The 17,965-nt window shown below is 34.4% G+C and overlaps 1 protein-coding gene across 1 annotated transcript in view; it reads left to right on the forward strand.

The window, feature by feature from the left end:
• The window catches only part of ACVR2A (activin A receptor type 2A), an 83,619-nt gene that overhangs the window by 48,130 nt on the left and 17,524 nt on the right, over positions 1 to 17,965 (forward strand). Inside the window, exons 3-4 of the mRNA XM_014782439.2 lie at positions 3,674 to 3,783; positions 3,978 to 4,132. Of these exons, the coding sequence (XP_014637925.1) occupies positions 3,674 to 3,783; positions 3,978 to 4,132 (265 nt within the window). The remainder of the gene's footprint in view (positions 1 to 3,673; positions 3,784 to 3,977; positions 4,133 to 17,965) is intronic.

Consider the following 17,965-nt stretch of genomic DNA (forward strand, 5'->3'; position numbering starts at 1 on the left):
TAATTTTCATCCCTCATCTTCCCTGCCTTTTTAAAACGGGAAAGATCAATGCATGGATTTTCACTTAAATGTTTCTTTTTTAAGATGGGATTATGAAGACTGTTATAACATGCTCTAATGACAAGATATGTATTTTAAAGTAATACAATATGGCGTGTTTATTTGTTTGTCTTTGATGATGTATCTTTTATATACTTTGAATAATCTTCCAAGTAGTGAGAACTATAGGTAAGAACCATTTCTTTCCCTATGTTGTGTTAGGATTATAAACTTTTTTTAAATGCCAATTTTAAGGAAAAAGAATTTTTAAAATTGCTTTAAAAGAGAGTATATCTGCTGAAAATCTATCCTTAAGGAGAATAAAGCTTAATCATAGTATTTAATTTCCTTTTAGTTTCCCTCTTTATGTATCTGGAAAAATTGATCTTACTACGTTTTCCCTTTTTTTTCTTGCAGAATAGGCCTTTGTTCTTTACCCCAAGAGACATTTTAACTTGACATTCAGATTGCATCAGAACTAACACAGATCTCGTAGAAAGCTGCATTTTATTTAAAAGATTTTGCTTAAATTGTTTTATTCTGTACTGGAGATAAAATACAGTGTACATGTTGTTGACTGCCTGTGATCTTTCTGTAAGGAGTCCCATAGATGTTGGGCTGATCACTTAAATTGCCTGGGCAACAGGATTTCCACTGGGTGGGTGCTGATGACTAGAGAGGCTGCAACATCTTAGATAACTAGACTTTTTGGAGCCAAAAAATACTGATATACTCACTGAACGCTAAATACTTCCCACTCCACTTTCGAGAGCCTCAGTTGATTACCATGAATTGATTACCATGGCCATATGTGATTAATAACAAAATGAATTGAATAAGCCCATGAAAATTGATTAGCCCCACTTTTCAAAAGAAATTAAAACAGTCATTTAGGGTATACTACTAAATCTGTGAATTTTCCGGGGACTATTTCTTTATAATTATTCCTGTTAGCTGCATTTCTGATTATTAGCCTTTCTATTAACAGAGGTGATCATCAAGTGATACTTGCTATTTTGAAAGGTAAGTAGGGCCACTAGGAAAACAGTATGGAAGTTCCTCAAAAAAATTAAAAATAGAACTATCATGTGATCTAGCAATTCCCCTTCTGGGTATTTATCCAAAGAAAATGAAAACACTAATTAAAGACTAACTAAAAGGGGCCAGCCCCGTGGCGTAGCGGTTAAGTGTGCATGCTCTGCTGCTGGTGGCCCTGGTTTGGATCCCGGGTGCGCACCGACATACCACTTACCCCAGCCCATGCTGTGGCGGCGTCCCACATAAAGTGGAGGAAGATCGGCATGGATGTTAGCTCAGGGCCAGTCTTCCTCAGCAAAAAGCAGAGGATTGGCGTGGATGTTAGCTCAGGGTTGATCTTCCTCAAAAAAAAAAAAAAAAAAAAAAAAAAAACTAACTAAAAGATATAAGCACCCCCCATGTTCATTGCAGCATTATTTGTAATAGCCAAAATATGGAAGCAACCTAAGTGTTCATCGATGGATGAATGGATAAAGAAAGTGTAGTATATATACAATGGAATATTACACAGCCATAAAAAAGAAGGAACTCTTGCCATTTGTGACAACAGGAATGGACCTTGAGGGGATTATGAGGGCTAAGTGAAATACGTTACACAGAAAGACAGAATACTGTATGATCTCACTTATATGTTGGATCTTAAAAAAAAAAAAAAATGAACTCATAGATAAAGAGAACAACCACTGGTGATTGCCAGAGGCAGTGGGGTAGTGGGTGGGCGAAATTGGTGAAAGTCTTCAAAAGGAACAAACTTCTGGTTATAAAACAAGTGAGTCCTGGGGATGTTATGTATAACATGGTGACTATAGTTAACAGTACTGTGTTGTATGTTCGAAAGTTGCCAAGAGAGTAGATCTTAAAAGTTCTCATCACAAAGAAAAACAATTTGTATCTGCGTGTGGTGATGGATGTTAACTATATTTATTGTGGTGATCATTTCACAATATGTACAAATATCAAATCATTATGTTGTTGCCTGAAACTAATATGATGTTATATGTCAACTATATCTCAATTTAAAAAAAAGGTAAGTAGGAAGAAGTTGGGGGGAAAGTGAGGCTTGGGGATCATCTTTATCTAAAACTATCTTTTATTAATTAGTTGAAGTCAGGGATCCCTGTTGTTTTTGTAGTGAAAAGCTACTGTGCTTCTCACCTAAAACCAGTATTGCTGGAGGTTAAACTTTGCTAGATGATGGAGAGTGGGGTTGCTCAGCACAAATGCTTGCTCTTACAGTGAACAATTACTACACCAGCTTTGTTTCTAGGAGTTAATTGCTAATTTAAAAGTATGGGAATTTTTGTTTTTATGCTCTGAATTTATTTAAAAAACAATTAAGGATAGTAAGAGAAGTAAGAGAAAGGAAAAGAAGATTCAAAAAAATGTACAGAGGAAAAGAGAATGATAAAAAGATAAAAAGAAGAGTGGAATGGTGAAAAGTAATTTTCTTGAGTTAATTAGGCTAGATATTTAATCATGTTAACCTCCTGTAGTTTGAAGCATCATTCCAAATATTAAATTTTAAATTTATACATTTCTTTTTATAAATTGTTAAAACTTAGGTTTTATTTGTCTTTTACTTTCTACTAAATACATATTGGTATAGATTTCATTTTAAAATTCGATTTTGTTAAAGCTAACTTCTCCCTGAAATTTCTTGGGCTTTTCACTTTAGAGTTGAATTCAACCTTATTATTCTAACGACCATCACAAAAGTAGACAGTTTATTTGTAAGATGTGTCTTTAAATCCACCTGATGTTTATCAGTAATATTTAAATCTTTGATTTTTTTAAATAGGTATAGCTGTTTATTAGTGGTTGATTAGGATTTGCTCTAGATACTAAATCCCTATCTTAGGTCCTGTATAGAAGGCTGCCCCCAACGCCGCCCCCCCATCAACCTAACTTGAATCAGTTTCTGTGTTATTAAGTCCTGTATGTTTGTTGTTACATCTTGTTCTCTACTTGTTTATCTCAACTCTGTTCATTGTGTTCAGGGAATTTAAATTTGCTACAAACAATGACCCTTTTAATTCCCAAGCCTAGTTTGGGTCTCTGATGTTAAGATATGTTCTTCCATGAGATATGAGCTTGCATCATTTTGTGTGATTTATATGTGTACATATGTGTATATGTATGGATTTATATGTACACACACACATATAGTTTTATATATAGTGTTTAGTTTTTATATTCATGAAATGGGAAGGCTATTTTCCTATGAGAAAAAGCCGTCCTAGACCAAATTTCTTCATTGGCTTTATGTTCCTCCTCAAGCTTTTCTAATAACTAACAACAACAAAAAAGATAATTGCCTTACATTGATCATTAAGAACCAAATTAAAGCAGTAGTCTCCAGGAGGCAGTGTGATTGTTATAAAATCAGCAGTTGGTTTGTTTTCTGATGAGATTTAGTAACAGGATTCCAGAAACATTTTTGGCTTTTGAGAATTGATTATTGGATATTAACAGAAATCTTGAAGTTGACTATAAATGACTTATTATTTTATCTCTGAGAAGAACTTTAGAAAAACACCTATTGTAGATTCGGTATAATAATGTTGATTTTAATCATTTCTTCTTTCTTTGTTTATAGGACTGATTGTATAGAAAAAAAAGACAGCCCTGAAGTATATTTTTGTTGCTGTGAGGGCAATATGTGTAACGAAAGGTTTTCTTATTTTCCGGAGATGGAAGTCACACAGCGTAAGTTCACAGGAAAAATACATAGGTCTGTTCAACTAATAGATTGAAAGCAAAGCATATTTGTGTTGATGGAATAATTTACTCCTATTGTCTCCTACTCTTATTTTTCTCCTAAAATTTGACACTATAATAAATATTTATTGTGGAATTTTGTAGACCAAATCTGAGTTGTTTTTTTCTCCCCTTTCCCATAGCTACTTCGAATCCTGTTACACCTAAACCACCCTATTATAACATCTTGCTCTATTCCTTGGTGCCACTTATGTTAATTGCGGGGATTGTCATTTGTGCATTTTGGGTGTACAGGCATCATAAGATGGCCTACCCTCCTGTACTTGTTCCAACTCAAGTAAGTTATTGTCTTGTATTTTGAGCTGTTTTAAATTGTATGTTTTAAAGAAATATGAGTGTGTGAGACCCACTAGGTTGTTACGAATCATTTTCCTGCGGAGTTAATTTTTGAATGTTTATTGTCACAGGAACTATAGCTAATTTTGAAAACTTATTAATTTGCTATATCCTAAACTTTTCTCACTTAAGAGTTGAGGTAGAGTAGCATGAAGGGTACTGCTATTCCTATTCTTCTTTGGAGAGTTCTGCTGTTATTATAGTACTTTAAAGTATGAGATGCACTCTGCTTTGTTTCTTGAGAAATAATTGATGGTGAAGTGGTATCATAACTCTTTCTTTGACTTCCGTTCTTTCCTCCATTCCCAAATTTCTTGTGCCTTTTTCAAGACTACTTGTGAAACCATCCTTTTAACCATGGAGGGGACCCAGTAAGGTAACCAAGAAAGTGTGGGAAAGAGGTTTCACAAAGGCATCAGGAAGATATACCGTAACAATGTTTTGGGGAAGAGGAGCAGAAGAGCAGTGTTTCATATCATGTGTTGTTGGTAGTTCCAAGTATATTTTTTGTGTTTGCAGCATATCAAGTGTGTACGGAAGACTAAAAACTTTTTTATTGCCCTTGATTCTCAAATATATATCTGACCCCAAATATATCTGCAGATGTAGGTGTGGTGGGTAATCAGATTAAATTCATGAAATTTTCTTCATTCTCTATCATGTAGTCAGTTGGCACTGGTCCAGTGCTTTACAAGGACTTTTGTTATAAGTAGTTAATATTCTACAGGCTGGGGAAAGGTGATAACTTTTGGTTCTACTTGCTTGAAACATCTTTAAGCCCTAGTTTTTACTGTGTTTCTTTTAACTCTTAAGATCAGATTACCTCTGCCTTCTGGATCTCTTGGTTTAACTTTGTTTCTCTAATACCAGTAGGATTAATGGTTAAAACTTGATAGAAGAAAATGGTAAAGTCCTATACTTTAATGACCAAAACATCTTCTTCCCTTTAAGCTTTGTTTACATAACATACTTCTTTCTCAGTACTTGCAGCAATCTGTTAGCATTAGATCTCTGATCCCCATAATCTCTGTGAAATGTGTATATGGAGAAATAAACCCAAAGGTAAAATACCTTATTCAGTAAATTAGGTAAACACACTGTATTATAAAGCTGAAATATTTTAACTTTTAAACATTAGTAAGTTGTGGATTTACTAAAAATCATCTCTAAAAAATTTTTAAAATAAAAATTTTAGTGTCCAATAAAAATATGTAGTTTACTCCAGATGGCCCATAGAATACATTTTACCTTCTGTTGGGGGTAACTCTTTTTCATTTAGTATCTACTTTTAGAAGAGAGAGTATTTAGTACAATAGTAGTATCCAAATTTATTCTAGATTTGTGATATGATAGAAACACTGGAAACTATATTTAACAGCAAATTTATTAAGTTTAATAGAACTTAAAAAATAATGTAATCTTACAGATAACATTGATTTGTATACAATATTGATACAAAAGTGTTGTGGGACCATTTTTTTAAAGGGCTAGATATCTTATAAATGAGGCCACTTTATTTAGAAATGCTAATTAATTCAAGGATTTAGATTTTTTAAAAGGAAAGATGCAATTATTATTTATAAATAACTAAGAACCAGGGATCTTCAGTGAGTATCTGTTTCTGTGGGTTTTAGATATTTGTTGCCATGGTTAATGTTATTGTACAAATTTATTTAGTACTTGCATTGCTCTCTGGTGAATTTGCGTGATTGTATGAATTACTGAAAAATAGGGAATGAATTTAAAGGTTTTGTAGTGGAATGACGTGGAATGGTCAAGCTTTGTTATGAAAAATACAAGACATGCCTGACTTTATGCTTTCATTCTGTGATAAACTATGTTGTGGAAAAGGAGCATTGTCATCAATGTGGAACTTCATTTATGTCATCTTTCATTGTGTCTCAAACGGTATAGTGTCATGCTTTAAGTCTTGTTTTTGGTGAGAGGTTTATGCAGCCTGCTTCTGCAAGACTACTTAGTGGCCATCTTGTTACAGAATGCTCAGTTTTATCTACTATTTGGCAATAATTATTGATAGTTACATCAAGCATTTATTGAACATTTACAGTGTACTAGGGTACTGGTAAGTTACATATATGTATAAATATATAAATTATATAAGAATATATAAAATATAGAAATTTTTTCCATGATTTCTAAATTATGACCAGTATATAGGGATCATCTTTGAAATTTGTTAAAAACTACAAATTCCTGGACTATACCCCTGAAAGTATGAAATAGGGCCTGGGATATTATGTTTCTGATAAGTTTCCCAGGTGATTCTGGTTACTAGCCAGATATGGAAAGCCCTGGTTTGATTTTACCTCACAAGTCAAATGGAGGTTGTTATAATCCCCATTTTATTGATAAAGAAATTGAGACGTGGCAAAGTTCAGAGCTGGAATCGAAACCAAGGACTCTGACACTAAAGCTTTGCTCTTACTGCTTATGCTGTTCTGCCTCTCTTTTTCCAGAAAGCAGATGCCTCTGGTGTTTCAGATAATCTAGTAAACATCCCTGCCAACTAAAAATCATTCTAAAGGCCAATTTGTTTTTCTACTTTTAGATGTTGAATAGTTTGACTACTAAAATGAGCAATAGCATTATCACATTGTCTCATATAGGACAAAAGAGAAAATACACAAGTCGTAGAATATAGAGGGGCATATGCATGTGTTTTCTATGAAAAAATTGTTTTAGCACATTATAGAATAGAATTTATGAAGATTGATTGGGTTGTAGGTCAAGATTCCTGTGCTTCGGAGTTGATAGTGCCAATGTCTACTAGTTATTCAAGACTTTTTTGAGGAATCTGAGAAGTAGGTAGGGGAGACATGCTACACATTTGAAGTTTTAAGGTGACTTCTGTATTTCATCCTATGTTCATGTCCCCATATTTGTTTAATTCCAAGACCAGTTAGGAAAAGATCTTACACTCTTGTGGATTTCTGGAACATTCTTCGTCCAAATTCTTCAAACACTTTTAGACAATGATATAAAATTTGTCATTCCTTTTCTTAGGGAAACTTTTCCTTAAAGCTGTGGCTAAAGACTGGTTTGCGAATTAACTGGTCTGTTGTAAGACATTCTCATCGTGGTGATATCTTGTTGACGAGTCATTCCTACAATAAGAATTATACTTAAAGAGAATTTACAGTGATTCTCAGCAAAGCAAGCTAAAGTTGACTCTGTTGTAGTTCAGGACATTCTTACACCTGAAGCTGAGATTATTTCTATAATCTTGTAGCTGGTCTTCTTGCTTCCAGTTCTCTGTCTTCACCTATACTATTGTTGTAGAATAGCATTTTACACGTTTGATTATGTTACTTCTGTGCTTCAAAATATTTGAGGGCTCTCAGTAATCCACGGATTACCAGAATACAAAATTTGGACTATGACCTATCTTCCATGCTTTTTCTGCCTTATGATTCTTTTCTCCCATTATACTCTAAGACATCCATCATATGGATCTAGAATGGTATTAGTTGTGTACCATCCTTGAGAGAATTGAGAAAATAGCACTCAAGTCAGTTTCTGTCTTCTGTGACTCAGATGAATAACCCCGGTTGAGAAAGGCTCTAGTCATTTGTGTACATGTTCCATTCTCCCACTTGATTATAAGCTCCTTGAAGACAAGATATGTATTGTACTCACTACTGTATCTCACACAGTGTTTGTATGTAATAACCATTCTGTAAGTGATGAATTGCTGAATTGATTTTGTTGCATTTACAGTTATACTGAGATGATAATGCAGTATGTCCAGGGATTCATTTAATAAACATTCAGGTGCTTTAGGGCTTTGCTTTAAGATAAATCTTGAGGCTGTATTTCTTGGGAGTAGAATAAGTTGAAGTATTTCAGTCTTTTATAGGAGAATGCCATTATTCAATTCTTTCTGTAATCACAAGCTCAAAGCATCCTTTTAATTTGCATCACGTAGGTCACTTTTCTTTTGCCTGTGCTGAAACTGTCTTTCCACCTGTAGGAAGATGCTCTTATAATCGGCAGTGAGTAAACTCAATGCGAACTGGTTTTTCTAATGTCAGTGAGTCATGAATGTGAGAGAATTGATGCATTGACTCTATTATTAAGAAGTCTTATTGTGGTTAGAGTTAATGTGGTTTCAATAAAAACCGTTTGCATTGCTTTTATAACCATATGTGATCTTAAGTTTCCTGCTTATAAGATCTATATTTGTGCTGATAAAAATACCACTTGATAAGAAAATGGATTTTAGGGGCTAGAAATTACCTGCCTTTAACAAGATATGAAGTTAGTTTCTTGTTCCTTTTTAAAGACTGTATAAATAGCACTACAGTATTGCAACATTAATACTTTTTCAAATGACATCAATCTCTTCAGTCCTTTACATCATGACATTTTGTCTAGAGTTTGGTCTGATAGGGACTAAAGGCTTTCAGATGTTTGGGATACCGAGTTGGGCATACAAAATAATCCTGTTGACCTTAATATTCAAGTAATAATAGATTGTCATTTCATGCTATGTCAAATTACTGTCCACTGAGAAACCAAGCCATCTGTGAAAATACTTAGTAGGATTTTCTGTTGAGCGTGAGTCTATATATGTACCCCTTTAAAATTAATAAGATGCTGAAAGGGTAGCATCACATCATTCAGCCAAGTCAGTTTAGGAAAGTGTGCTCCTTCCTTATTTGGGGAGGATGCAGGGGAAATTTACTAAATTTTATTGAGTATTTATATGCTAATATTAAGTTATAATTACAAAATAAATATTACATCCGTGGAAGCACATCTTGAAATAGGTTGACTCCTAAATGGTTGGAGTTTATGAACACATCTCTCTCTTTTTTGCTTTCTCTCTCTCTTTCACTTTCTTTCTTTTAAAATTCTCCTCTATTTAAAAATTAATTATAAAGACTTGCTTGTTATAACAAGACAAATTATAAAGAAGGAAGTGTGTCCAAAAAAAAAAAAAAGAGTCATTTGTTCTTCTTCTTTTTCCTTTATTACTTTCCTAAAATAACCCATTTTAAAAGGTTGGCATATATGCTTTGACACCTTTCTCTAATCTCATTTTGAATATATACTTTTTTTTTCTCTTTCATAAACTGTGAAATGTTATTCTACACTTGGTTTCTTTTAATTTAACAGTATACTGAGGACAGGTTTTCAGCTCAGTACTTTTAGTCTATCTCATTCTGATTAAATGATATGTTTTTAAGTGAAATTTAGTAGAGCTTTTATATATGCTCATGAAATACCAAAATTTGATGTTTTATTAGCTTAGAGTTTGTGTTAGGTTTCCGCTAAGAGCTGGAACCTACATTTCACAAATATTTTTAACTGTATTATTTTGGCACGTTTAAATTACGGTGATATAATGCTATTGTCTTACGCTTGAGCATCTTTTCTATGTGTGTGTGTGCCTAAGAAATAGTACAGGGCTCTTACAAATGTCTCTTCCTTCTGTGTTCCACCTTTGTGTGTGATTATTTTTATATTGGTGACCTAAAGTACAGCGTCCTTTTTATATATACTTCTAAACTAATTGTGGGGGGGCCGGCCCCGTGGCTTAGCGCTTAAGTGTGTGCACTCCACTGCTGGCGGCCCGGGTGCAGATCCCGGGCGTGCACCGATGCGCCGCTTCTCCGGCCATGCTGAGGCCACGTCCCACATACAGCGACTGGAAGGACGTGCAGCTATGATGTACAACTGTCTACTGGGGCTTTGGGGGAAAAAATAAAATAAGTAAAATTATAAAAAAAATAAAAAATAAAAATAAACTAATTGTGGGGAGAAGTGTCATAAATTATCCATAATCATGCAGCTTGACAAAAAGCTATTCTCATTAGGCGTATATAAGGTTGTTTCACTTACAAATGCACAGACAGACCCACTTGGAGATTGGCTGAAATTCCATGTCCAAAAGCAAAAGGAAAGGAAGGGGAGAAGAAAAAAAAATTTTTTAAAGGTTAAAGCTGCCCATTAAAACTAATCAAAGCACCTTATTTCTAAAAATGACTTTAGAAATTTTTAAATTTTAAAATCTCGAGTTCAGTTTTCCTTTGGCCTTTTGAGGGCCCCACCTGCCAATTTACAAATGGGACTGATGCCTATAGACCAGAGTACATACTAGTTTCTCCTTTTTCTTGTCTGGCCAGGAGATGGTAGATGGGAAGAAGTGAGTTTGCTTCTCTCTCTATTCTTAATTTCCTGGATCTCGTCCTAGATCTGTTCCTTTATTCCTAGCTACTTCATTGCTGTCAAATCTTTTTCTATTAATTTGAGATAATACAAATGAAAAAGTCCGTTTGTTAGTGAAAGCTGTGTGTATCAGATAGGCTGAGAGGTGTTCAGCTTTGTTTGTTTTGTTTTTGCTTAACCACTCACCTAGTTCATGAGCACCTGTTGTGTGCCAGGCACCATGCTGCATGGATCGTCATGAGTGGCGCAGGGACAGTCCTTGCTGGCCCTTTTGGAGCCCACAGTTAACATGTAGGTGAACTAAAAATAGGTTGGTTGATTGGTTGACTTTGCAGCTTGGAAATGAAGGGTAAAGAAAGTAAGGAGGGGATTGCTTCAACGATTTTGGGCAAAGAGTGGAGGAAAGAAGGAAAAATGTCTGATTCTAGTTCTGTAGTGATTGGGAGAAGAGCCACACCTGGGGTGCTTGGCTAATGTTAAGTGCTCGATAAGTATTAGCCGTTATTGCTAACAGAGTAACAACTTCAAAATTGTACTCAAAAGGAATCATTTTATTGAATCCATTGTAGATATATAGCTATGTCAATACTTTAAAATTAATTTAGTGTAATAGATTTCATTTTGAGTACTCTGTTAAGCACTATACAGAGCGCTTTACACATATTAACTCATGTAATCTTTCAACACCCCATGGTATAGGTTCTGTTTTATCAAGTCCATTTTATAGATAAGAAAATCAAGGCACAGATAGGTGAAGTCACTTGGCCTTGAGTCAGTCTGCTGAGTGGCAAAATCTGGGCATTTATATCCAAGGATTATTATCCATTGAAGTAGTTTTAATTGAATGGCTTATTTCAGTAAATAATTAGGTGGGGTCCATAGAAAACTAAAGTAGGATAAAGGGATCAGAGTACATAAATTACATTTAAAATAGTTTTTATAGTGAGTATATATAGCCTTGTAGGTAAACATAACCATCTTACCACATCACAGTTTAATAATGGATAGCATGGTCCTTTTCCATTTTTTTTAGCTTTACTTGCAGAATACAAATGCTAAAATAAAAATAAAATTTCTTCTATACCCAGTAATAAATCTGATGCTTCTGAGCAGTAACCAAAAGGAGACTGGGCAGGCTGACATCTCTTTCCAACTTTTAACCCTAGTGCTGGCTACCCTGAGGTGCTAACCACTTCTTAAGGAACTTATTCAAATTCTGCGTCTTAGCCACTTTGGTCTGCCTTTGCTTTGCTTTCAGGAGGAGTTGGATGAGAGAAACTGTAGGAAGTAGGAGTTGATATATCACAAAGGAATTTTGAAGATCTAATTGGTTAGAATCATGGCTATACATTTGACAGTATCAATATTATTGAATCTGTTAATGTATAATGTCTTGCTTTCCCTAGCTCAGAAACATTTGTCCTGATACACACACTATATTATTTCTTTATAGATTCTATTTCTGTCCGCTTGGCATTACTCTTTTTTAAAATTATCAATTGTAAAATTTCTTAGAATGTAAGATAATTAGATGACTCTTAAGAGGAGACAAATTCAGAATTTTGTCAGTTTTCGAATACTTTGGTAGGGGGTCCTTAATTCTTCTTGATAGTCCTAAGAAGTTGTTGAGTGAGTTATCATATATATATGATATATATCATTTATATATATCGGAATGGTTTAAATAGTAAAAATAGAAAGTTTGTAGTATATATCATCTATATTTATTTATAATATATGCATGACCCCAAATCCATATTTCTAGAAGGATTTCTTTGTATTCCCATTCTGTTTATCTAACTGCCTACTCAATATCTCCACTTAGATGTCTCCAAGCCCTTAACATTCAAGGGTGATGATCTTCCCTCTCAAATCTGTTTCTCAGTAAATGGAAACAGTATCTGGTTGTACAAGTCAGAAATCTAGGATGTGTCCTAATACTGTTTTTCCACCTAATCTGCCTCCCTCTAATACTTACTCCATTTCCCAAGGGTCCTCTCCTCAGGAAAATCTTCTTACTTAACCTGCCATTTTAAGTCAGTTTTCTCCTTCAGGTGCTCAAGGTACTGAATTCTTTTTTTTTTTTTTTTGTGAGGAAGACCAACCCTGAGCTAACATCCAATGCCAATCCTCCTCTTTTTGCTGAGGAGGATTGGCCCTGGGCTAACATCCATGCCCATCTTCCTCTACTCTGTATGGGACGCCGCCACAGCATGGCTTGACAAGTGGCGCGTGGGTTCGCACCCGGGATCCAAACCTGCGAACCCCGGGCCGCCACAACGGAGCGCGTGCACTTAACTGCTGTGCCACCAGGCCGGCCCCCTGAATTCTTTTTTATTGTTCTTATTTTATAATTCTGCATTCAGTGTGATTCTTACTGCAGTGTGAAGAAAGACTAATCAAAGAATCATGAGAGCTGGGTAGTCAGTGCTTGGCACAAACTAGGTACTCAGTAAAGATTTGTTGAATGAATGGAGAAGTACTATTCATTCTTTTTTGATGTTAGGCAATAGTTAATTTCTTTTCCTCTTAAGGAATAAGCAGCAAGTCTCTTTCTCATCCAACAACCTAATTACTTGACATTAATGTGCTGATTTGGTTTTGGTAACATAGTTTATACATTGAGGCGTGTGCTTGGTGTCTCTTGTTTAGTTTGGATCATTCTCTAGCTTATTCTAATGTTCATTTATTGAGAAGTATATTGAGCCAAGGTATACTTTTTGGTATGATGTACGAATACAGCACCTACCTGCACAGTGTTATTACAGTGGCATCTTTATCTCCGAAAGCACCTGTATGAAAACAAAATCTGAGAGATGCTTAAGCCTTGGGAAGCTATAGTCTAGTTATTCATTTGGCATGTATTTCTTTCAAGGGATGAATTTTACTCTGGAGTACTGATAAGATGTTTTGATAGTAGGATTAGCTAAGCCTTTTAGATGAATTATGAATAATCCTGAATCATTATCACAGGGAAAAATCAAGAAGAAAGAAAAACTAGTTAAGCAAGAGGTACAGATTAAATGAGTTGTCAAATCTTTTTCATCAGTGCTGTTGTTCTCTGTAGAAATATTGTAGAAATATTAGAAACTGAGAAATATAATCAGCGATTGGAGGAATTCTTAGCCTTCTTTTACACTGTTGACAGTATTTCTCTTAATTTTAAATTTGGGCCCTTACCTATTTTGGGATGACTGGGAAAATGAAAATCTTGTTCTCTATGAATTTCTGAGTGTCCTCAGACTGGAAAGTGTGTATGGAGACTTATTCCCAGGGCTACCGCTGCTTGACTTCTTCATTTTGGGTGTGGCTAGGGAAGTCGATTAACAATAGGCCTGGTGTGTCACTGTGTTCTGCTTAATTCTGATGGTCTTATTCTTCCCCTCTTATTTTCTTACCCTAGTGTATTATTTATGTTGCACACACTCACATAGATACCACAAACATTTTTAGGTTTCACTATTATGATTCTGCTGCCTTCTACGAAAAAAAAGGAAAGCAGTTCAGGACGTAGGACATTCTAGCGATCCTTAAGCCAACTGTCAGAAAGTGTGTTCTGAGAAGTTTACTCTAGGCTGTATAAAAATTTCTTCAGTGCTGCTCCTACAGTTTTTGTTAAGGGCAATACTGCCCTCTGCTGTCCAGAAGCTAATTCCAATGCGTATCTTCTCAATGTAATTGCTTATTTTACTCATATAGTTTAGATTCTAGAACTTCTTAGAAAACTAAGGAACAATTATTTAAGCCTTGGTTTAGTTTATTTGATGGCTTGAAGTCCACTGGATCAGGTAACTTGGGGCCATAGTAGAGTCATCTATTTAATAATACCCCTTATCTGATAGGTAATGTCTAAGATTTTTTTTTGACATTACTTTCCTGTTTATAAGGAAAGTGTTCCCTATCCTCATTTAAAAAATATGATCATTGGATCATTACCAACTTTTAAAAAGCTCAATCATTATTCTCCTTCTCCTTTGCTTTTGTAACTGATGTGTCATTTTTCATTCCATTCTGGATATAAATCGTAATTTCTTTTGCCTGTGTTTTTTCTTCACAAGCACGCCTTTCATATAATGATAGAGGTAAGATGCATTGATGTTTGTTTTATGGTTGTGGAACTTTTTGTGGATGCATACTAAACATTTTGTTCTTAGATTTTTGTTGTTGTTGTTACTTTATTGTGCATCCTTTATAGTTTATAAATTTGTTATGAAGTTTTTTTTTTTTTCACTTTTAGTATTAAAAACATGATTGATTTGCCATAGTAATAGTCTTTGGTTTTAAACAGTATACAGTTAGCAGTATTTATACTTAACTAAGGTGGAATGTAGCAACAACTGTTTTAGTTGATTAGAAGTTAATGCCTAATGGCTAGATTTTTAGCCTTAAAACCCTTGTATTGGTTAATTTTTATAGTATGTCATTAGCTTAAATGTCAGCACTTGCTCATTTTTAACAGAGGTTGACTTTCTGGTCGAACCCATTATCTTTTCATGTGAAATCTTTATTTTCAGACAGCTTCTTTCATCTTTGGCATCTTTGGCAAAGGGACTCGCTAGAGAAGTATAACTCGATCTTTTGCTGTCTGGAGGTTTAAGGCTCTATTTAGATTAGAATTCATCCTTCATGTGGAGAACTCAGAATAAGTAACATGGTCACAGACTGCTTTGCAGCTCTTCACTTCTAATAATTTATTCCGATGTTAGTTACAGTAATGATATCAGATAGTGGTGCTGGAGTGGAGAGTACTTTTCCAGCTATTGTCATTTGTTGCTTCTCAACATGATGTCTTCTGATGCCATAATTTTCACATAGAAATGGATAAAGAAGAGATATAATCAGAACCATGTTGTAATGCATATCTTTTTAACTGCAATATACCATCCATACGGCAAGAGAACTGGAGACTTAGGGAAAGTTTTCAGGAATTCTGCAGTCCTTATAGTTGCCCCCCCAAAAGTGGCTTTTCTGTGTAGCAGGGCAAAGCCATATTTTATGGATAACATCAGAACGTTGCTGTCATGAAGTTGAAGTCTGAATTTGTCTCCCCAGTTGTTCATGTATTTTAAAGGTATAAATCTTTATTCCTAGAATCAAGTACTGAGTTTTTTTGCCGGTAAATTAGTATAATGATGCTAATGAATTGAAAATCATTTCCAGTGATCTTAGATTATAGGATAAGTAAAAGCTAGATATTAGAGATGCAGTTAAAGCTTTGTATAAATTGAATGAAGAGCTGAAAAGTATGAAATAGAAGAATATTCTAATAATTTTTCATTAAAAAGCAAAAAGAGTAATCTCTTACCGAGTTACTCATTTTTGAACCCAAGCTTTTAAGTATTATAGAATATTATTTAAAAACACATATCATTTCTAAAAGTTTTGACATGTTATAGGAATGTGCCTTTGTAGATCTTTTTTCTCACCTTTTGAAAATTGGCCAGTGTTCTTAATTTAAGCTTTTTACTTATAAGCAGTTTTGACAATAGCATGTTTTCAGGCTGTTATAATGCTGAATATAATGGTGATATCATTAGGAAAGTGATTTAAGATTTCTTACTGAAATAATGGTAGCTTAGAAACTTGCTGAACAGAGCCTTGGAAAATTATGGGAACTTTGAAGTTTATCTGTGCATTTGGAAAACATTCAGTGATCTTTCTTTTTTAAATGTAGATATTGAAAATTATTCTATGTTTCCTAATACTAAAGTTAATATTATATTAAAATCACATTTTGAACTGCTGACACATTCTTCATTTGAGATGTGGATTAAGTCATCTAAATCCTATGTTATAGACTGAATCATATCTGTGGTTGGTACTCTTTAGAACAGAGAATGGGTGATGTGTGTGTTATTTAGAGAGACATTATCAGTCAGTTTATATAAAAGTTATTAAAAATCTTAGTGTTTAAATTTAGAGCCATATTACTCTTTACCTGGTTATTTTCAGTCTTCAGCTTTCAGCTCCTATCTGTATATTTTAGTTTTTTGCATCCCTGTTTTGAAAATTCAACTTTTCTAACTTATTTTTAAAGGAGGGGGAATTATTGACTTTAACTTTATAGTTATTTAAAGTTTTTCAAATTGAACTTTATATGTTCAGTTAGCAAAATTATTCTCTTATGCAATTATCTAATAATTCTTGGACTTTGAGCACTGAGTGGTTTCCTTTGCCTCTAGGAGAGTATTTTCAACCTTTTTTCCTCCCGTCTCCACATTCACGTAAGCAACATACTCCTGTCAGTAGAATAGGTATAAATGATCAGTCAAGGAATGAGGTAGGGAGGGTTTAGTTTTAATAAAATCTCTCCAGAGATTCTTGTGTCCTCTCCCACTGAGAATTGTAACTTTAGGGGCCAAACTTTTATAAGATTTATATCTTACTTGCTTGACCTGTCACTCTGTTAAAATAAAACACTCTTTAGCTCTGCTAACCTTTCATGTTTTGAATATGTGAAGGAAAAGCAACTTTTGTAGACATTTTGAAAATAAATATCTGATGTTGAAATGAGTCACAGGAAGCCTTCTAGTTTATCTTACTGTTTTAAAATAGGAATTCTCAAACCATTTTATAAAGATTGTCTGGTTTGGAAGTAGAAATTGCATATTTTTCCTCTTTAATACTTTACAATTTTCCATTTTGGAGAGTTTTTCTAATGTAGATGTCAACTGTTAAAAATCTTGAGTGGCACCAGTAGGCTGAATGATGCCTAAAGGGAGCACTAACAGTCTTGAGGCATTAGAAGAGGAGATTTTTTTTAAAAAGGGAAGAGAGGAAAGACAGAGATGCGTTGACATAGGGGTAACATACTATTTCCAAGTATCTTAGGTGCCACCCAGTGTCACCATGTCTGTTGCTGTTGCCACAGAAATTTTCGTTCCTCCTTAAAATACTCATTATGCAGCCCTTCAGACATTTTTATTACTTTTCTCTGGAAGCTTTCCAGAAAGCTTCCTACATCTTGCATTAGTTGCAGGAATTGAGCTGATACCATGCCCTCAGTGAAGGGTTGCCCCTCTGCTTTGTGTAGGGCACATTCCCTTGTGGTTTGTTAATGTTGTACTCCTGTTTATATACTATATTTACTCCATTGTTTTTTAATTAACTGTAGCAGTACCCTTCTCTTTTACCGTACCTTATCATCCACTATGATGACCACTCATTTTCTGGATTATTATTTGTACTTTCTTTGTCAGTCAGCCCCAGAACACTAATAATTTTTATCTCAGATCAATTTTGGGAAGTAATTATAAGTAAAGGGATGAATTGTTAATAAGTTGAAAAATGGAACAGTTTGGCTATAGCAACATTAACTTACATCAGTGTGCCTTGTAATTTGATGTACCTATCTGCAATATATTTGGGAATGACTGTGAGTATTTCTGAGATTGAGGAAGAAAAGACTTGAAAAAGTTAAACAGTCATTGGGGAAAGTAGTGGATTTTGAGGAGAGGTTTTCTTTGAGACATAGCCATAATTTGCTGGTTCTGGTGCTTTTCAAATCTTCATCCTGTAAGGAAGTAACAACTGGATGAAACCACTGGAATACTGTTAGTAATATCCTAAAGGTGACAGAAAA

The sequence above is a fragment of the Ceratotherium simum genome, chromosome 9, assembly GCF_057802395.1.
Source record: "Ceratotherium simum simum isolate JZ-2026a chromosome 9, ASM5780239v1, whole genome shotgun sequence".
Taxonomy (NCBI): domain Eukaryota; kingdom Metazoa; phylum Chordata; class Mammalia; order Perissodactyla; family Rhinocerotidae; genus Ceratotherium; species Ceratotherium simum.